A 21799-nucleotide genomic window follows, 5' to 3' on the forward strand; every position below is an offset into this window, starting at 1 on the left:
AACTGTGATAACAGCTTAATCTCTTAACAGCTCTTTTGCTGGGCACAGGAATTATGCAGTAGAAGTGCAGAACAGATCTAATACAACCTGGGGTTTTTTTGCATCCTGAAAAGAAAATAACGTGTACTTGATAGCACCCAACAGTAAAAAAAAGCCTCTGTGACCTCTGAACCAGCCATCTATGTGTGGGTGGGGGCAGAAGGACGTGTAAATGGTGGAGTTACGCAGCATCAAATTTGTCACAGCACTGGAGGACTGCTGAAGGCCTATGGACTATTTGAGACCGTCAAACGAGTTCCCAGTTTATTGCTCATTTTGTCACCCCAGCTAAACAACAGTAAAGTTTCAAGACTCCAGAGGGAGCCTGTCAGTGCTGGAATTAATGTTGCTAACATCACTGAGAACAGCAGCATTAAAGATCAACATCACTTACCTGGTGTCAGAGGCCGCTCAGCTGAATTACTTCCATGCTGATATATTCTTAGATTATGCCTGATCAGAAACGGCAGAGAGAATTTGGGGTTCATCTGTCAGGGACTTCAGACACAGGAGCAAAAATACAATGGATATAAAGATTGTGGACGATTCAGTGCATCATCAATTGTGCTCTCACTCCTATAAATGGAGCTTGGACTGGGTGGGTGACTTTGATGGGAGATGCAGCCTGCACACTGATTTATTACCTTTGGGCATGGATTCATTGTCTAAGGGTGCCAGTGTGAGACCAGTTTGAACCCTGAGCAAGAACTCACTGGAGAAGTGATGATGTTACTCCTCTGTAACAGTCTGGAGCATCACATTTCCACCTTTGTGTCCGTGGAAAGAGCCAGGCTCTTTAAACGCCAGACAGAGAGGTAAGACTGATGAAAGGCATCTCTTCCTCTTTATAGTACAACGAGGTGAAATTTCACCTGGTTAGATTTTTTTTTTTTTTTCCAAATCCCTGAGACAGTAGCTCCCTAGTCTGCTCTACAGCTCTGTCTACGTAAAGAGACCAGTAGAGAGGATGTGTAGAGTGAACCCATCAGTGCTGTTGTCCACACTGCAAGTATTTCAGAGGATTTACTAATGTAGTCCCATGCACTGAATACCTGTTAGCTGTTGGAGCACCTTATAAGCACATCCTCTGACTTAGTTTCATCCAGAAGAGATTCATCTGTGTGCTCTGAGGCCACTCTACAATGTGAAACAACGTAAAGTAAGTGGGTTTGCCCAGGAAATTCACTCAGGAGTTTAGTCCTGACTCTGCTGGAATGCTGTTGTAGGCACACCCTCTAACAGGAGCACTTTCCACTGTACAGCACAAATATAAAGCCACTTTAGTCCCAAGCACAAGTGTGACACAGGAGTTTACGTCTCTCAGTGGCCAGTGCTAGTCCAGGAGGGAACCTCCTGCTGTCTCAGCTGCTCTTGCAGTCCCACTCCTGCATGGTTGAATAGCTCTGACCACCTCTCTGAAAAAAAAAAGGAATTTCTGGTCGGAAATTGTCCAACAAGCCTGGCCATCGGTGAGTAGGGTTTAGTATATATTCTGGGGTTTAACACAGATAGATTACAGAGTAGTTTTAGGCAGAAGCTCAGAGCTCCTCTGAACTTGTATGGATCCTCCTGGGAAGAAGAAAGAAAAGGACCACAGTGTAATTACTGCCAGCATCTCTCTGTCTTTTAACACTCGCTTTGCTTATACCTGCCCTTTTTGCACCAAACCATCTATGGGTGTTTAATACTGGAATGTTTAACTGCCATTGAGTGCTCCCTGGTAAGTTACTTCATGCTGTACTGTGGTAAAAATGATGTGCTAAGTGATTTCATTGTGGCCTCTGCTACTCTGTGGAGTCTGGTTCTCCTGGAGATACAGAGCTAGGTCAAATCTGCACAACTGCTTCTAAAAATTATTGTGCCTGTGTATCATCATGTGTTCTTAAATCTGTGGGCACTGCTAAAGACTGCAAAAATATAACTGAAAAATAAATCTTTCCGTTAATATACTGACTGCTATTTGTCAATGACTACTTTGATTCCTGTCCCTCTTTTCCCTTCCATCTTTTCTCTTCTTTTTTTTTTCCTTGAAGTATACAAAAGTTTAGGACCATTATACCTCTAATAAATGTCCAGTGAGTCTAATTTTTTGACCATACCCACAACATCAGCACCCCACTACAACTGACATTGTCACATGATTACTGGTGTGGATTCTTAGTGTCAGTCACCTGTCTGCAGTGAACTGACACAAAAAGGGTGGGAGAAGAGAATTCCCAGAACTGTTTCATGGAAGCTGAGGCTTAGAAAAAGTAAAAGTTGAAACTTTGAAAGTTGCCTAAAGCATGTGGTTTCTAAAATCCCATTAAATCTGGTGTTCAAACACTAATTGTCAAAAGCTTTGGGTACCTTAAAGGTGCAGGGGCCAGATTTTCAAAGACTTTTTGTTACTTTGCTGATTTGAAATCAACTGCTTAACTGAACACATATGCAGTGTCTAATTCCTGACAATGATGTTTTCTTTAAAGCATTTAGAAAGCACTGGCCTGTAATGCCTTCTAAAATGGGCTGTTCAGTAAACTTTCCAAACTGGAACCTTTTTTGCTGGAAGTCATTAATTCGTTAAATCTGATATTACAGTGCAACTCCCTATGGACCCAAGCTGAACATAAAAATACACAAATGAAATAGCAGTGAAGTTGAAATTATTACTTCAACGGTGAGAATATATTAAAAGTGTACTTGAATATACAAAACATGGTGAATTTCAAAAAGGAGCACAGATTTTTATACCAGTATACAACTTCATGGAAAATCCAGAAGGGATTTTTTTTTCCCACCAGGTCTCTGCTTTCGCTTTAGGAAACTGAGGAGTGTAAAATCAGACAATGAGGTGAAAATCTTTCATAAAGTTATCAGTACAAACATCTACTCTTCATGCATTCTCTATACAAAATTCAGTGCTGTCTGTACATAAAGAAATAGCAATGTGCAGTATTTTGATACCATAAATACTTGTAATCAAAATAAACACATGGGACACTATCTTTACTCATATGACTAAAACTGTCAAGCACTGTTTATTTCTTACAAGCTGTCTGTAGTTCTCTCTCACATTTATTTTGCACCTGTTTGCTGAATTTCTGCTAATGATTTTTGATCCAAGCTGTGCTGACAAGGCATTCCTGAAAGATTCTGATACTCACAATTCTTCCTACTTTGGCTTGGTGTACAGCCTTTAGTCTCCACCTGGGTTAACATACCAAGTCAGAAAGAGATTTGTAGTCACATTTTCATAGTGATGGGTGCTTACTTTCCCCTGTGCTCCCTTAGAGGCGAACCTCAAATGAACATAAACAGTCAGTGCCAAGGTTTGCAGAAATTCAGGGTGACATCAACTGACTCTGTAGTGCTTCCTTAACTTTGCTGCATTAGTACTGTGAAGTTTGAAAATCCTACCTACAGAGAAACCCCACAGGCTCCTTAGTAGCTCTTACTTTGTCATTTGCATCGAATACCCTCCTGTCCACAGAACCGGCAAACACAAGCGGTGACAAAGATTGTGCTTTTTGTGACAAAAACACACCAAAAACAGCTTCAACAGCCTGTTTACGTCAGTCCTGGGGTAAGGGGTCCTTGAGATGTGTTGCCCAGAAGAATTGTGCGGAGGTACCTTCGCTTTGTGTGGCTTCATCCCAGCGTACGGGCTCGCAGCCGCCTTTTCCACGGCTTCCATTTCCATCTGAACATCGGGCCGTGACCCGAAACACAGGCTGGGTGATGCTCTGCGGGCATCCTGCCAGAGCATTTTGCAGTGGGGGAACTGACACACAGCTGTCATTTAAGGCCAGTTTATCTGGGGGAATCAATAGGCCTTTAAAAATTCACTGGCTCACATATCCTTTTCAGCGATGGTCATCAGACGTTTTGTGCTCTGGTTTTCTGGGCTTTTGAGGGAACCTTGCTTTTCAGCAAATGGTGACATATCCACTGGTAAGAGGAAGCTGACAGCCTTTACTTTACCCCTGGAGAAAAAAAAAAAAGAGAAAGCATTCTGAGGATTACAAATGTATAAAACACGCGAGGAAAGTAGAAAAAAAACCCCCAACAAACAAAACAAAACCGAAGCAACCCAGCTACTGCCAGCAGGTGTGAGAGTAGTGGTTTCCAAATGTGGTAAATTACACCAGAGGCAGAAACATCCCGCTTTATGTGCCCCAAAACCGGTTGGTTTGGCATGCAAACTGGTTCAGCTTTGCAGAGCTTTGGTTTTCACTCTGACTGTCCTCTGTGATGCTTGTCAGCTCAGTCAGGCCCTCGAGGAGCACAAGAAAGGAAGGAAAATAATTACAATATTAAAATATTTAGGGATGATTACAAGGCAGAGGACCTTTGTGATTTCCTTCAACCTTCTCACCTGAGACCTGTCTCACTGGAAGGTGAAACGAAACCTGAACACCCCAGTGGTGACATTTGTACCAAACAGGCCTTGTACATTTTGTGATTTTACTGTAATAGCCCTGAAAACAGTTCTCATCCTCTCTTATCCTGCATTCAAATATTTAATGTCTTTTTTATTTATGAAACACAAGCAGGAATCCCTTGGTATAAATAATGCTTTGGCATATGGGAATTAAAATATTTTAAACATGCAAGCTACTGATGATTTGTTAGCAGTGCTGTTATTTTATTACTTGGATGCAACTGTGCTGTATATGAGTTCAAGGTGATACTTTTACAGAGTTAATTTTAAAGCAAGAAAAAAATCAGCATCAAACACAGGATTATAGCCTTGGAGCAAAGTGTGAGAAAGCTACAAGAAGAATAGGAAAACCTGACATGAAGCAGCACGTCGGGAAGCAAAAATGTCATCCCTGTAAAAAATTAACCTTAATAAGCTTGCTGAACTCATTGCTAGAAACCACCCTACTAATGCAAAGCTAACTAAGATTGGTGTCTGTGTTAGACCTTTGGGTAAAAAAAAGATTTTAGACTTTTTTTTTTTTTTTTGATGTAAGAAACACAGATTTTTGTGCTTCGGGATATTACACAGCTTACTGAGGGTGTTTGGTAAAAAAGCTCTTTCTGTGGCCATTTCTTCTCCTGAAGCAGCAGCAGTGAGAGGACATGAGTCATGGTGCCACGCTCGCCGCTGTTCAGCTTGGCAGGGCAGCTCTAGTGGTGGTGATAAAATCACCAGCACCGTCCTGTGGCCGCAGGGTTACTGGTAGGTCCCAGGGCAGTAGATGTAACAGATCTGCGCTGCTATTTTGGTTGCTTTGAAAGCTCTTTCTATGAGCAAGCAGCAGTATTTGCCACTGCCATTCTGCTCCTGCACACTGTGCTTCCCACCACACACGCCTTCCACGTGAGCTGGCTCGAGGGCAAACCTCTCGGAGCGTTCATGTGCACCCAGAGTCTTGAGTTTCCCCGAGCCCAGCGGAGCGTACGCAGAAATCCAGAGTTACAGGGTCACAGTGCTTTTGAAAATGATACGAGTTCACTGCCAGGGACTAAATTTAGGTGTCTAAATGCTGTAAAACATCTGACCCTGAAGTGTCCTTACTAGAAAACCCAGGTGCCTCTGGAAACTTGGCCTCGTTGTCCCTTGCAGCCTCTCAGCGAGGAGCTGGGCTCTGAGCTGCCTTTGCAGGGGGAGTGCAAGGGGCTGGGCACTGCTCTGCTCTGAGGACATATTGCTGAAGGGGGTGCAGAATAAAAGCTGTCACGATGGGCCACGTGGACAGATACAAACACACGGGTGACACAACCCACTGCAGGTGCACAGCCCACCAGGATGGCCACTGGAGCCCTTCCCCAGGACACGCACGGGAAGACCCATGGAGTTCTCCCTGCTCAAACACGTGCTTTGAGGTCATTTGGGTTATTTTGCTTCTGAACACAGCATGGTCAGGCTAAACCCAGGCATTGAAACGGATTCCCAGAGTGGACAGATCAGCACCAGGAGGTGACTGAGCTATCATGTATCACAGTTCATTACTGCTGCTACTAGCTTTAGTTGTTGTCCTGTGTTGGAAAGCTTCTCATCAATGATCAGAGGAGCTCAGGGCTTGCCCAGCAGCCATCTCACTTAATTCAGAAACCATCCTGAGACTACTTTTCTCAAGGCTGAAAGCATTAACTTGTAATGCTTCAGTTACAGGGGAAATACAATACAGTACATCTAATTCCATGAGCCATAGTAATCACACTTCCAAAGGCATAGTTCAGACTTCCCTGGTATCTCCATGCTTTTTTTGCCCTAGTTTAAAAATCCCTTTCAAGCTTAGCTTGTCAGAACATCACATCAATCTGCAAAATTCTGCCTGGCTATAACAATGTGAAGATTTTCTCTCTCCCCCAGCCTCTCCTTTCTATAGCAAATTTAACCTGCTACCACTGCCAAACTTCATATATTGCAAGGACAATTTCCCCAAAAGAGGTCTCTGGTCTTCTCAGTCCCCATATACATTCAAGCAAAGATTTTACTGACAACAAACCAAGACCCAGAGCATGTATGTTATCAGAGCTTTGATGCTGGGAAGGCAAACCAAGCCTACCTGCACCTATAGACGTGTTCCTGAAACAGCTTCATGTTGCTGGAGTGGCTGCAGGAGAGACAGCTGGAGGGTGATTTTTCAGGCCCTTTCTCCTCCTCCCTGGTGAGCTGTGCTGCAGCAGGAGGGGCCAGTGGCCAGGCACTGCCTGGCACCTCTGGGAACCCGCTGCTCGAAGGTTTCCTGCCAGCCCAGCGGGACCTTGCACTGGAAGGAGCAGGAGCTGGTGAGATGGGGGGGTAGCGTCTCACGGTCATGGCAGTATCTGAGAAACAGAGGGAAAAGCAGAGCTGGAAACAGTAATTCAGATATCCTCAACTTGCTTTTGGAGAATGGCTTTTTACACTGGCAGATAGTGATACAACAAGGGGGAAGAGTTTTAAATTAAAAGAGGGGACATATAGATTAAATGTTCGGAGGAAATTCTTTACTGTGAGGGTGGTGAGACACTGGAAGAGGTTGCCCAGGGAAGCTGTGGGTGGCCCATCCCTGAAAGTGTTCAAGGCCAGGTTGCACGGGTTTTTGAGCAGCTTGGTCTAGTGTAAGGTGTCCTTGGCCACAGCAGGGGAGTTGGAACTAGATGATCTTTAAGGTCCCTTCCAATCCCAAATATTCTATCATTCTATTTTGAGTCACTTCTATTGGGCTCAAAAAAGCTTTGTACGTGGTGAGGCTGAGAGGCAGAGAAGGCCAGACAGCGCCTTAGGGTCTCAACCTATCCCCTAGAAGGCAGCTGGAGAGGGAGAGCCACAGCTTTCCCACTTGCCAAAACTCCAGACTGCTATTCCCAAAGTGATGACATCTATGGCCGCCAGCAGCCCTGGTTTAAGAAACCTTCAGGTTGGTAACCTGGCCACTGGGTTAGTGGGCTTGGCAGCAGCCACCTGGCTTCACATCAATCCACTAGTGCTGTTCAGCCTCTCATCTTATTCATTCACACAGATTTGTCTCTGTGAAAACTTGTGAAGCCATTTCTCCAGTACTTCTCACCAACCAACATTTTGCTCTAATTCCTGATCCATTAAATCCTCCTGAAGTCACAACCAGACTTCTCTAACTGGGGAGTATTTCTGTTTTTTCTCCTCTGATAAAACTGTGAAGAGAATGTATTCCTATATATATATTGGCCCCTCTCTGTCTCAGCCAGAACTGTGTTATCTGCAAAACTAAACTGCACATCTGGCACGATGTATGCAGCCAACTCATCATTATTTGTTACTGTTTGTAGCGTTTTTCTCATCTTTTGCTAGGGCAAGAGAGGTTATGCCACGGTTACAGCTGTTGGCCCTTCTCTGCCTGGAACAGACAGGAGACGGGCACGAGCAGGATAGTCCATGCCTGCGAAAACCCAAAGCAGTAAGTCAAATTCTGCTTAAACAAACGGATCCTTTGAGCAGCAGTAAAATACTCCACTAAGCTCAGCTTGGGGGATGCAGGTACCACCCTAAGAAGGCCACAGAGCAAGACACCCAGTTATGGTGGGTTTAGATGCGAGCACAAAAGGTGGCCAGAGCACTTTCATGGAGCTGATTAGACAAACATGGAGCTGATCAGACGAACAACCAGCAGCTCATCAACCACCCCCTGCAGACATGTAATAGCCAGGCTGGGAGATCCTGCGTGGGACAGCCCCAGACAGTCCCGACTCGCTGGTACCTGTCTGCTCCTTTGTTGCCAGAGCGGGACTGGCTGTGATGCTTCCCCGCAGCGATGCTGGAGAGCCAGCGGGTCCTTCCCCATCACCGGCGGGGCTCCTCGCATCGCTGTCCCCACCTCCTCTCGCTGCCTCTCTCTCCGGTGGCATAACCCTCTGCCCGCAGACCTGCAGCTCTCCCTTCAGGGCCCTGTTTTCCCTCTCCAGCTTGTTGATTTGGGAACGCATCTTGCGGATGACCTGGAGGAGGTGGGCATTTCCCTCCATGGTCCCACGCCACGCAGAAGGCTCCCTGCTTTCCTGCGAGTTCCCAGGCAGGCAGACCCTGCTCTTAAATCCTCTGGACAACGCGAGTCCCTCCCGGCACGGGCCAGATCCGATCACTGAGAGGGCTGGACCGAGTTGTCAGATTACTAAGAGAGGGCCCATGATTTATTCATTCGGGGGCTCGCGTTTCAGAGCAGCGCTGGCCTCTTACACCCCGCACAAATCACTGTCAACACGGTATCGCTGCACCATCGGAAAACCATCGGAAAACCTGCCCGCCCCCTCGCTCGCCTCGGGCTTTGGTTTTCTCCGCATGGGCCAAGCAGGACAGAGCCCGTTTCCTTTGGTTTATCCAAAAATGCCAGCGATCACCTCCACGGCACAGAGGGAGGGTTGCCCTTTGCGGGGCAGCGATTCCCCTCTCCTTTAAAATTGCTCTTTTTCGCTTTGAGCATCTGGAAAAGAATTAGCCATTCCTCACAGGAAAATTAAATTTCCAAATGAAAGCTGATACAGTGCAAGACCTCCACTATAAACAACATATGCCAGCAGCTGTGATGGACAAGCAGCTACACTAAAGCTCTGCTGGAAGGCTGCAGCAGAGCCCAGGCCCTTTCTGGGCACCGAGGGAGGCTCAGTGGAGTGGTGCACCTGCACCAGCATCCCAGGAGTGTAACAAGAGACAGATCAGGCATGATTCTTGCATCAGGAAGAGAAACACAATCCCCTGTGCTTCTCTCATCACCTAGTCCCTAAAGCCATCTTTCTGCTGGCAGTGAAATGCAAAGACCTGTGGGCCATTCTTTCCACTCCCCAAAACTGACTTCAAAATACAAAACTGAGAACACCAGAAAGTCATCAAGAAAATAATTTAACACAGTGCTTTGAGGCCACTCACTTCCCAGTACCTCAGCAGTGACTGAGGAATATTTCAAAGAGAAGAAAAGAGCTTTCAGCTGCTTGCACTTCCCTGCTCTGCTGCTGAAGGCTGGGGGAGCAAAGGAAAACTGCTGTGAGATGCTTTAAAAAAACAGATGACTCAGTTTTATTTTTTTCCAGAGGGTGTGTCAGAAGGGCTATCATGAGGAAGCCACTGGGTCTATGAGGAAATGCTGCTGCCCAGCAGCTACTGGGAAGTTGGGAAGAAACTGCTGGAACTGAAAGAAAACCAAGGATGGGGGCGAGGAGCTCTGCCCTGGGGTATATGTCCCCGTGTGGGCAGTGCTTCCTCCTTGGAGTAGCATCTTCAAAAATGCTTCCTAAGGGCGGAGTGGTTCCTGCAGGTCACACTGTGCTCCCTCCCCTGCTGACCCACAGCCACACGCTGTGCCTAGCAAGGGCAGGTGGGATTTGCAGTACAACCTGCAAGAATACTCACCTCTGCTCATTTTTCCAGTGACACAGGCACAAGGCTGGGGACCAGGAGCCATGAGAGTTGCTGGTCACCTCCTGGGAACCTCTCCAGAGAGCTCTGCATGCAGAGGGACGAAATGAATGTGAGTTCTCGGGATGCAGATGAACTCCGCAGCACTCATGACCTCTCATGCAATCACAGCGCGAGGGGAGGAGCAAGTCAGGCCCTGAACATTTTCCTGCCTGCTGTTGGGCTGGCATGCTGGGTTGTCTGGGCCTGGGATGCCGACATTAATCTTGGCAGAGCTCCTGGTGGGACGTGGCAGTCCTTGCTGCAGCCCACCCAGATCACATCACCAAGAGGCATCAGTTTATGCTGAGTTTTTTCCTCCCCACCTAGAGAGGTGCATGTTGTGGTGGGCATAACAATATACAGATGGGTAGAAGTAGGCAAAGCTGGGCTCAGAAAAGGGCTTCACCCAGGCTTCAGTAACAGTGTAGGTGTCCCCGTGCTGGGGACAATGCGTAGTGACCATTATGGGTCTATTTCTCCAGCAAGCAAATCAGGTACTGGAGCAGCGACAGCACCCAAGTGTAATTATAATATTGCTGCTGATCCTGTAGCAGGTGGGTTTGGCTGGGCAGGGGACACTTGCCAACCCAGCAATTAGCTTACCCCTGCTGTAGCTGAAGACATCTGCTCCCCTGATCCCATGCCTGCTGCTCCTCTGGAACCAGAGCAGGCACAGACCTTTTGATATACCAGAAACTTCTGAGGAAATGGCTTGTAACCTCATACAGCTGCTCCTGCTGTAACTCCTCCCAGGGATGGATGGGCAGGGGGCCAGATGACTCAGGAGTTTTGGGCAGTGGAAACCTGGCAAAGCTACCTTTGCCACTGGGCTGATTGGTGTGTTCCCTGTAAGCAGAAAGAGCTCTGTGAGTGCAACCTTGTTTTTGTAAGTTCAGTAGGGTCCAAGATGTGTGCTTGCCCTGCCAGCTCCCAGGTGCTGCCACTGCACATGCCACAGGTGGGAGACGTCCTCAGTGCCTCTTGGCAGTGGCACACTTACAGGCTGCAGATTTTAGCTGGGTGTATGTTCAGCGTGCCTTCCTGTGCCTACTACAAACATCTATAGCTGTGTGTTTTTTGCTATAAAACACCTCAGCTTTAAATAGTTTAACAGAAAGGCCAATTTCTCACACCTGAGCTGCTTCAGCAAGCCGTGCTGGGTAGGACATGGACCTGGGTAAAATTGCATTCACCCTCAGTCATAACTGAAGCTCTCCACTGGTAAGAATAACCAAAGACAGAGTTCCTGGCAGCTGCTGGACTCAAGGAACCCCACAGCAATATCTCCACGTGGCTGCTCGTGCATGTGCTCAGTGGACTGTATGAACCGCATACCAAGCAGCACTGCAGCAGAAAACCTGTGAACACAGCACAGAAACCTTCTGGAGCAGCTTCATCCAAAACTGTGGGGAGCTCAGCTCTTTACGCTGCCACTGCTTGATACTCTGCAGCTCCCCGCAGAAGGGAAGGGCTGTGCTGAGAGTGGAGAAGGTACAGCGTGAGAACTGCCATCAGCAGAAAACTGCACCTGCTCAGCCACCACCATCAGTGAATAGTTTTTGTAATCATCTCACTTACCAGATCTTCTGTCTTGCTCCCCTGAGGTTAGAGAGAAAAAAAAAAAAATCCAAAAAGGACTCGTTGCTACACTAGTAAGATGATTTTTTTCCCCATCAAATCACAACACTTTGTCCTTGAAAAATCAACAGCAGGTGTGTGGATACTTTCTGTGACACAGTGCAGCCAGAGGCGTGTCCTGCCTCCCAGTGGCAAGGGAGTCGCTGAGTAAAAAGGCAGAGCCTTCCTTCTCCAGGGCTAAACCCAACCAACAGAGAGCACAAGTACCAGGCTTCTGCTGCCATAAACATGCACAAAGTCAGTGCTGTGACACCTGCACTCTGCACTAGCACAGCAGGGACTGCCGAGGCTGCCCCTTCCCACAGCATGCACTGAGCAGAGCATGGCTGAGCTGTCACAGACTTTAATCTTTAGGAGGAGGAGATGGACGCAGAGGGACAAGACTGAATGTGGCTGGAAGTGGAAAGGCTCTTTCTGTTACTATTTAGCAATAAATAAACACCCTTCCTTTTTGCCTGGCAATATCCTCCTCCTAACTCACATATTTCCATCCTGGTGGTGCTCTGCTCCCCCTCTGATACCTCTGCTGCACCTTCACCCCTGCCTGCCACAAGGCACCACGTCACACTGGTCCTATGGCATCTTGACTGAGGACCAGCAATGCTGCACTGCATCTCCAGCCTTGCTGGGACAGGAGAGAGGAGAAGCAGAGCAGCCCCTTGGCCCAGACAGGAAATCTTGGGAAAGAGAGACGGCTCAGAGCTCCATCATCTGGCATCAAGCCTGAAGCCCAGATCTCTGTCAGGGCTGGAGTCTCCAGGGGAGGTTTGCTATTATGAGTCTTAAATGTCAGCAGCACTGGATTTATGCATCCTATAAAAAATGACCAAGAGAAAGCGTAACAGCAGCTCTGGTCAAGGGCACTGCCAAAACCTTCCTATGGCCACTGTACAAGAACATCCCTGTGACCTGAGTCCTTGCTTGATTTCTGACTTTGACATGTTTTATGCTTGATTGTGGTACAAAAGAGCCTAATTCTCATCTGAATTTGACTGTACAACTTCAGGAGGTAAAAAAAGAATATTTTAGTTGATTAAAAAATCAACAATAAAAAATTGGTTTCCGTGTGCTGATTCTGTTTTGCTGATGCACTGCTCATCATTTCGCTCCTGTACTTCTGAAGGGACTGAATAAGCCTAATGACACAATTTAATACCATATTGGCCTTCTCCTTGTTTAATTCTCAATGATTTCTCCATTTTAATGGTAATTTAAGAGGTAAATGGTAAATTTAAGAGGTAAATTTATATGTTTTCCAATTTTCATTTCTCCTTTTTCATTCTTCTCGAAGTTTAGACATTTAGACCTTCAGGTGTTTAAATTATCCCTATGCTTTACTTGACCAGTACTATTGCTTGAGGCTCAGCAGCAGATTTGAGATTGTTGCTCATATCAAATGTGTTGTCTTCCATGCACTCAAATTTAACAGCTTGAGGGTGACAAAGTCTGCAAGGCCCTTCCTCACCTGAGCCCAGCATGCTGCCAGCCACATCAGTGTCCCCTGCTAGGCCAGGTCACATCTTGTTTTGAAAAGCTTTCATCTGCAAATGCTCAGCCAGGCAAAGAAATGCATCCTTCTTGTGAGGAACGGGTTTGACAGAATAAATTTTGCAGCACAAATTGGAAATGTTCCAATAACTGGACAAACGGCTCAGCTTCCAAAGTTTGCTGGTCATGTTTAATAGTTTCCTAACGTTCCCTGGCCATGGATTCCCCAGGGACAGTGCTCCTCTCTGCCCCAATTCCCAGCCCGCGTTCATCTATCCAGGAGGTCCATCCCTGTAGGGCCGCTGCTCCTTCCTCAGGTCAGTCTGGGCTCCTCCCTGACCTGAGCTGCCACAGCGAAGGCAGGTACAGAACCTCGAACCAATTTCTGCAGCAGTGCCTCAGGCTTTCACCAAGGCAATCAGCTAATTATTCACTGACAAGATTCATTGCAGGGCTTTCTGGAGCACCCCCAGTTTTAGCCGTGGGAAAACCTGCCCCTCCTCTGAGCCAGCATCGCTCTGCAGACAAAAGGGGAACCTGGAGGCCCATTTTGGTACATTCCCACAACTACAAATCCTGAAAAATATCCATCCTTATTCTGAAAAGCGTGACTTTTGGATCCTACCTATTGCACAGTTGAAATCTGCTATTCCTAAACCCCTTCTGAAGTTCAGAGGCGGGGTATGCTGGTGCTGAGGCACCCGTGTGGGAGGGTGCCAGTGCTACCATGCCAACAGGCAGGTGGCTGCCCTCCCTGCCTCAAGGTGTTCCCCAGAACCACAGCCCACCTCCACACAGAATGAAACTCCTTTTTCACCCGTGCTGAAGGGCTGAGACAGTGCCCTTGCGTGCAGAGCTCTGCAGGAGGGCAGAGCAGCATCCACGAAGCCGCCCAAGCCGAGGGCGACACGCTCCTGCCCTGCTGGCATCTCCAGAGCCTGGGATGCAACAAGCCCCACCACCCGGCACGGGAACTGCCTCCCTGACCCACCACCCCCGTCTCGACAGAGTGTGAACAGCATCTGACTCATGTCACTTCTGACCAGAGCTGTTTTCTGAGCAAGCTCGGGCAGCGGAATGAAAATTACCCAGTGGATGGGCAGGATGAGCCCAGGAAGGCAATTGCAAGTCTGTGTGAATGCTCTGTCCTTGACGCTGGAGTGGGAGGAGTAAGTGCAGCTGCACACCCAGTGGGAGGGAGATGTGGGGCACAGGGACACGGGCTGTCCTTGGGGCACAGACATGACCAGCAGCATTTGGAGAAGTGGGGAGTGGCGAGGGCAGACCCCGCTGAAATGCTCGCCAGCCTGACGTGTAGCCAGGCATAACAGCCTACAAACCTGGCTGCTTTCTATGCTTGAATGAGACCTTGCCTCACACTCATGACTAATTAAATGCTCCCTTTTAACCACGTCTGAGCGGTGACTGTTGCTCACAGCGGGTGCAGTGAGACAGTTGCAGAGAGCGAGTTGCACAACCTCCCAGAAACAAACCAAGATGGCAAAAATCAACTATATATGTAAAGCATTCTCAGGTTTCAACATCCCATTAGGTAACAATGGCACAAAGTTATTAATTAGTCTATTAAAAGGTAATTGTTTAACTTGTTAACATCTATTAAGCATCCTTTTTCTTTTGCAAGGACCATTCACCTGACTGTGCCTGAACACCCACATGGATGCAGAAAATCCCACACAAGCCCTCTTAAAAGAGACCTCTGCTTGCTTTGGTGCCTGCGGGGAGCCAAGCACCCGTGTAACACATGGAGCCTCTTGCCTGATGTATCCAGCCCCATATCTTATTAGGGCTGCTTTAATTTTGAGCATTCAAGGTTTCTGAAAGGGGTCTGAATTCCAGCAGGGGATGCTCAACACTTTTGAAAAACCAGGCTTTAACCTGAATGTGGGAAACAGAAACACCGCTATCCGTGAGTCACGTCTGAAAACCCCGGCTATGGTTTTGGACTGGACTGGTGGTGAAGCAAGGCTAGAGAAATGTTTCAACCCTTTCAGAGGGCACTTCAGGGCTTCGTGTTGCATTTCCGAGGCTCTGGGTCTCTGTCCCTTTAAATGGATCCTCAAGTTAGTGTGGAATAATCAGAATGAGCCTCTCTTATGCCAGCTCCCTGCAAGCACAGCATATGCTACAGAGTACAAAACCATGCCTCATGCAAGAGAATCTATAGGCTCAGCTGGAGATTTTCATAACGAGGAGCTTGCAACTGGCCCACAGTTACCTGCACAGAGCTTGTGACAGCTTCCAAATTAAAACAAGTCCTCACTCATGGGAAACAGCCTTGTGACTACAGAGCAGCCTCAAGGCAGAAAATCCAGCTTAAAATTCAAAATATTAATAATTATTTCTTATTCAGTTTTCTTTTCTCAAGCAAAACACACCATATAAAATGTATGTGAGGACATCTGAATCTCTGTAGCTGTATCATGCCACATTCAATCTGTGCAAAAAACATCTAAAACATGACTCAGAACTATAGGGAACACCACATGGCATCTGCAGGTCACAAAAACACACCACAGGGCAAGTAACACCCCCACAGCTGTTCTCCAACAAAAACGAGTGATTATAGCTAACTGAAGCAGCACATGGGGAGCACAGCTTAAAAAAGCACACCTGAAAAGCAGCTTCTATAAGCTGGGGGGTAATTAATCAGAAAAAAGGGAAGTGTGCATTTCTCTGGTGCTGTTCAGGGGGAGATGTTCACACTGAGAACTTCAAGATGCTTTAGTGAGTAATTAAGAATCACACGAAGAACCTCAACAGCCTGGACAGAAAAGTCAGTAATTGTGATTGCACCTTTGCATTACTGAAAATTTTCCAAGAATACCTGCGCATTTTCAACTTAATGAAAGCTTTACAAGCACCTGTGCACATATCCCATGTGGCCTGCGACTCCTGATGGACTGAAGGACACTCATTACTGAAAGACAGATGCTCCTGAAGGCGTGGGATGAGGGTGGCTGCCCAGGATTGATCCCAAACCTCTCTCTGCTGGGCGCAGCTTCCCTGCAGGGTCAGCAGCACCTCCTCCCACAGTGCCATGAGCCATCTGCCCCTGAGGGAGGCAGTGGGAACAGAGCTGTGGGGATGGCCACTACACAGGGTTTGTAATGAGGCAGGGGCTAACGATCCTGATGCCTTGTAGTCTGAACGCCCCAGCCTTGGCAGCCTGGAAAATGCACTGCTCCAGCACATCTGACCTCCGGGAGGTCCTGCCCCGCTGTCCCTAACTCGGTGCTCACGTTTTGATCTCTCTGATGAGCCGTGTTCTGTGTGGAGCAGGCAGAGTGGCTCTTCCCATCACAGGGCTTACCTGGGAGCCGAAGCCAAGTGGGGGTTTTGCTGCACAGAAGCTGATCCCCAACATCTGTGCAGCCCAGAAGACCCACAGCAGGTTTTCTCTCTGCTGTTGCGCAGAGGGTGCTCACCAGAGAGGGAGCCCCTGCCTCTTCTTGTCAGGATGGAGGTACTTGGGGCCACTGCAAAAGCAAAAAACCACAAAGAAAAAAAAAAAAAACAACCAAAAGAAACCTGCCCATTCCATGCCGTGGCTGCCAGACAGCCAAGGAGCAGGAAAGAAGCAAAAGGAGCAGGAAACCCGTGTGGGGCCAAGAGGTCCATGCCAAGTGGTTCCTGCTCGAGCAGCTCGTGCAAAAGCAGAGAGGATGCAGCGATGGTGGAGCTGAAGGTTCTTCCTGGTCACGGTCATAGGTTCTACATGGGCTTGGCTGTTCTTTGCCTTTTGGATTAATTTTATTTATCTCAATCCAATTCTCTTAAATAACAAACATAGTTTGTTTGGGTTTTTTCTTTTCTTTCTTTTTCTACAGTTTTGAATGCTTTCCTCCAAGTCCCATTTCTCTGTTCTCATTTGAAATTTGATTTTAACATCCTTTGATTTTAACTGCCTAGGTTCAAAGCTTACTTCAATCTTTAATTTGCTTGTTGTGAACGTGTGACCCTGATTATTTTTGTGATTATCTAAATATAATGAGAAAAATCTTTTGCATGCATACCAAACTTGTTAAAAATTGGTAAACACACTCAAATCAACAGCAGATACTTTAAAGATGTTCTTTGTCTTGAAGAGTCACCCTCTCATATTACTTACAGCTGAAATTCCCAGTAGTCAGTTACCAGTTCAAAAAAACGTTCAAACTGCAGTAAAAGGTACTGCAGCCTGGAGCTTCTCAGCACATGTGGAACAACAGTTTTCATGCTGAGATCCAAAAAGCCCCATTTAGAGCTACATATGGATGTAAATTCACTTTTTCCCAGATCCAGGCCTGTGGGTGGTCAGAACAGGAGCAGTGTGTCAGGAGTATGAATGGTACAGATCATCTCCTCCCATTTCTCATTTGGATGTTATCCAAAAATAAAGTTTGTTTTTTTTTAAAAAAATCCTGTTCAGATGAAAACTATGTTGCCAATGTAATATCTCTCCAATGAATGTTAAGATATAATTACCCTGCAAGGAATGATTCCTATTAAACATTTAATACATCTCCCCTCTAATTGAAATTTAAGCCTTTGGTTGTGGTTGGGTGTCACTGAAGATGTGATTAAAAATGAAATATGTATAACTCTTAACTCCTTTTGGGGTGTTGAGAGAGCTTCCACTAAGTAACAAACATGAATAATTTCTTTTGCACTCTGAAAAGTTTTTAAAGCAGCTCGATTTGAGTCTGACACAGGAAGATCTCCTTCTGCAGATGAAAGGGAATCTTTCACCAGCTTTGCCTGCAGCAGCAGGGGGATGAGCCTCCTCCAGCTGGAGGGATAAGTGTAAGTAAGAATATACTGTGAAACAATTTATTGGAGAAAACCTCAGCTCTGAGAACAGCTGACCATGATCTTGTGGTGGCCCTGGCCAAAAGGACTCTCAAAGGGGAGCTCTTGGCAGGAAAAAAAAAAAAAAAAAGGTGCAGACCTTGCGTAATCCTGAGTTTAAAAAGCAGCAATTGTATGAAGAGCCTTTTCCTACAGCGTCAGTGCCTACACATTGGACTTCTGCTGTTTGTGTTGCTGAATTTTATCGTGGCAAAGGGCCAAGCCCTGTCTTTGTAATCAACCTACAGCCTGACATGCCCCCTGCATTTCTCTCATTCTCTTCCCTCAAACGCTGGGACCATCCATGGTTGAATGCTTTGTTTTCTCTCCCTGCTGCAGCCCTGTTTCAAAGCTCATGGTTTTGCTAATTGCTTTCACTCGACTAAGTTTAAAGTGTTTGAACACAGCAAGAGAGGAAGAGCCATCTGGAACAAGGACCCAAATACACTCAAGCCTGAGCATCTCTTAACACCAGCAATAAGGTAACGCCAGAATATGTGCTTGATTTTCAAAACCCAGAGGGGGCTGCAGAGCTGGTTGCTTAAAATAAACCAAACAGCCCTTGGACTGACACATGAAACTCATTTTGTGTGCAACCTATTGAGAAAATAATCCAGGGATTTCCTTACCTCTGCTTCACAGACCACAGTTTGGCTTCAGACCAGCCTGGCGTCATCCTGCAGCATTCGCCTGGTGCAAACCATGCTTTTGCAGTCTAGTTATTCCCAAAGATGCCCAACAACAGATGCGGTTGCTCATTTCTTGTGAACATTAATTAGGGGCAGTCTGTCTCCAAATCACCTTGATGGCTTCTGAAGTGCCCATCCATAAACACAAATCGTCATAAACACATAATGAGTCCAGGGAGACCAACAAACCAAGGGAGAAGAGGAATCGATGCCCACTTACCTCTCTGTGTGGCGCATTCCCGCTCTCACCACTGATTCCTGCTTCCTGCCATTTATACAAACAAGCAGGTGACTTCAACTACCACTATATATATGGTAGAAAGCAAGTTAAAATTTGGGCCAGAAACCATTCCTTTCAGTAGACTACTGGTTTTGGAGAGCGCAGAGCCCAAAGAGCAGAGCTGGACTTTTCCAGGTGAGGATGAGGAAGGCGCTCAGCTCCCCATCCAGCCACGTGGTTGATGCTGGTGTGCAGAGCACAGGTGAGAACTTGGGCTCTTACCAAGTCCCAGGTGAGGGCTCAGGCTGGCTCTGCACTAATGCTGGAGCAGGGCCATCCCAAACCACGGGGTGCCTGTCCCAACCTTTCCCCTCCATCCCCCATAAGGCAAGGACACCATGTGGGTTTCAACCCGTAGCAAAGATTTCTTCTGGAAACTCCTGATCTGCTGGGAGTGGGACAGCAGCAAGTGCTGGGAGCACCAGGAAGCAGGCATAGGCTGGATAGTGGCACAGAGACGGGGTGAATTCAAATGCCATCTTTGGCTTGGCATGCAGGGCCAGGGTACAGCTTGAGCTGAGATTCATTGGCTGCAAACTGGGACTGTTATGGGAAGAGACAGGAGGGCAGATTGAGGAAACACAGTAGAAAAATCCTCCTGATAATCCCAGGTAGAAAGACATGGCATGGCCTCTGCCCTGAACAAATATTCGTGAACATGTGGAGGCCTCTGGGGAGTCACCAGAGCTTCTCCAGGGAAAAAAGAGCTAAAGAGAAAAAACCCAGCTTAACAAAATCATGAGGACTGCATGCATAGGAGAGAGGAATCCCAACACACAGGCACAATGAGCAGGGATTGTCTGTGAATGAACATGGAAGAATGTGGGATCGCTGAGGTTAAAGGGAACTCCTTAGAGCCGGCAGAACCGCTCCACCTCATCCCAACATGATGCAGAAACCAAAACAAACGGTTTCCCAAAGTGATCTGGGCAAAATCTGGGACTATCACCTTCGAAGGAAAATCAGAGTTTTCTTGGCCTCAAGCAGGAGAGCTACACCGAGGCCGTTTCCCAGGGTGGCCTCAGTCTGAGGCTGTGGACAGAATGTGAAGGCAAGTTCTGAAGATGGTCATAAAAGTGTCAGCATCCATAACACAAACAGACAGCAGGGATGCAGGAAGCATCCTGATCTCCACTGCTCTGGAGAGTGCTGACATGGGAATCAACGAGTTCACAGACCTTCAAAGAGAAAATTTTATGGACGCTTTTATACACATACACAAATATTTTAATATAATGGTAACTGAAATGTTATCCATATTCTTAGTACTGTCATAATTAACTAAAAAGATATTTTTTAAATTTTGTAAAAATGACATATTTTACACATCTTCTATTTACAGTTGCAATATACTTAAATGTTATAAAACATCCACTCTGACCTTTAAAATATATGTATACTAGGACTTAGTATTAGATATATTATAATTTATAGCAAACTTAGGGTTTGCTGTGTACCTATCTGTTCAATGGGAATTTTGTAATCAGCCTGGCTTAATAAAGGCTGCTCAAAACCAAAAAGTGAAAACAACATAAAAAAAAAGATAGGGAATGTGCAAATATTGGGGCGGGCAATAAAATAAAAAAAAAAAAAATTCTCAAGCTTGCATTTTTAAAAATAACACCGTGAAGACTTCCAATAAATTAAAATCTAAACCCACAAAATCCTTTTCCTGGTATTGTCCGTGATCGACTTAATTTTCAGTACTATTAATCTAAAAGGATAAAAAAAAAACCCCACAAAACCAAACCCCAAACAACAAAGAACAAACCCCAACCCTGCCACCCCAGATCTTCCTGAGGCTGTTCTGTTCCCCACGCTGCAGTCAAGCATCAGGATTTGCTGGAGTGGTTGCTGCTGGCACAGACGAGCTGGCTCTATGGATGACCCGTGAATAGGTGCGCTCCATCCCTTGATGTTTTGCTGAGTCCTCCTTGTAGGCAATCTTTTCATAAAAAAAAAGGGGGAAAAAAAAAGCAACTGTGAGACAGATCTGAATAGCCTGGTGTCTGAAGTGTCCGTTGTCTAACCAGGGATTTCCCACTTTTTATTTATTACACAGTGATGCTAAGGATCTGACAGAGGAGAAGGACTTTTTACCCAGTAAATGGAGTGACAGGGATGGCATTCACTTTGTTGGGGGTAAAATGGGGCCCGATTGGGGTGACTGGCTTCTGCAAAGTGGTGCTTTGTGGGGTTCCCTGAACTGCTTTACTCTCACAGCTCTCATCCAAACACAACTGAGAAGTTACCTACATTTTGCAAACTCACGCGCAGCATCAGCAACGGAAGAGAAACCTCTCCCCTTCGCAGAGTTCCAGGTGTAAAATCTTAGCCCATCAACCCCCAGCAACCACACCACAGTTATTACTGGGGCAGACGTGACCACTCAGCTTCAGCGCCTGAGACAGCAGCGTGGGCAGCTTCTGCATTAGGAGGCTCTTGCTGAGCTGCCCCACTGGCCTCCCCAAAGTTCATCACTAGGATCCTAAAGAACAGGCCCTATCAACACTGCTCATGGACAACACATCACACATATAACCGTGGCACTCAGGTTTTTTTTTTTTTTGTTACATCCCAAGCAAGGGAGTCATTAGACGTGAAACTAAACAAACACACCCGACAGAAAAACCGGCAAGTGAGGAAAGTACATGACATTAAAAGAAAAAAAAAAATAGATGTAAGAAAAATGAACATACCACTTTTGGCTATAGTATTGAGGGAAATGTTAGACAGGGAAGAAGAGAAGCTGTATAAGCAAGGACCATGACAGAGCTGTCAGAAAAGAAAAACAAAACAGAACAAAAAAGAGAAAAACATATGGTGATGAAAGAGTCACTGGCTGTAGGTGAGAAACAAAGCTCTCTTGAGTACGACAACGGGAAAGATGGCAAATAGTTCTGCTGTAAAGCACACAGCACAGTTGCAAGAGAGCCTCAAGCTTTCCAACTGTGAGATAAATATTTCAGCCAC

The 21799-nt window shown here is 46.4% G+C and overlaps 2 protein-coding genes across 11 annotated transcripts in view; both read right to left on the minus strand.

The window, feature by feature from the left end:
- Window positions 1-3533: 3533 nt before the first annotated feature.
- LOC114070413 (putative coiled-coil domain-containing protein 195) lies at window positions 3534-8457 on the minus strand. The gene is made up of 3 exons (XM_027907806.1): window positions 8193-8457; window positions 6540-6801; window positions 3534-4004 (listed from the first exon to the last, which is right to left on the minus strand). Exons 1-3 carry the CDS (start codon window positions 8455-8457, stop codon window positions 3872-3874), a joined length of 660 nt encoding a protein of 219 aa, XP_027763607.1. The 3' UTR covers window positions 3534-3871.
- An 11573-nt stretch (window positions 8458-20030) lies between these two features.
- DOCK10 (dedicator of cytokinesis 10) overlaps window positions 20031-21799 on the minus strand; it is a 118273-nt gene continuing 116504 nt past the window's right edge. For all 10 annotated transcript variants that reach the window (XM_027907808.1, XM_027907811.1, XM_027907810.1 and 7 more), the window contains one exon: window positions 20031-20771. In XM_027907808.1, the coding sequence (XP_027763609.1) occupies window positions 20652-20771 (120 nt within the window). In that variant the 3' untranslated portion in view covers window positions 20031-20651. The remainder of the gene's footprint in view (window positions 20772-21799) is intronic.

The sequence above is a fragment of the Empidonax traillii genome, unplaced genomic scaffold (assembly GCF_003031625.1).
Source record: "Empidonax traillii isolate 1590-97213 ecotype Southwest subspecies unplaced genomic scaffold, ASM303162v1 scaffold1548:size177740, whole genome shotgun sequence".
Taxonomy (NCBI): Eukaryota; Metazoa; Chordata; class Aves; order Passeriformes; family Tyrannidae; genus Empidonax; species Empidonax traillii.

What these genes read in the sequence shown, in the direction of transcription:
- LOC114070413 (XM_027907806.1), bottom strand. Translation starts at nt 8,457, where the DNA reads ATGGAGGGAAATGCCCACCTCCTCCAGGTCATCCGCAAGATGCGTTCC. An exon ending in GGCAACAAAGGAGCAGACAG is followed by an intron (nt 6,802 to 8,192) that starts GTACCAGCGAGT and finishes TCTGTTTCTCAG; the next exon opens with ATACTGCCATGACCGTGAGA. An exon ending in GAACACGTCTATAGGTGCAG is followed by an intron (nt 4,005 to 6,539) that starts GTAGGCTTGGTT and finishes TTTTTTCTCCAG; the next exon opens with GGGTAAAGTAAAGGCTGTCA.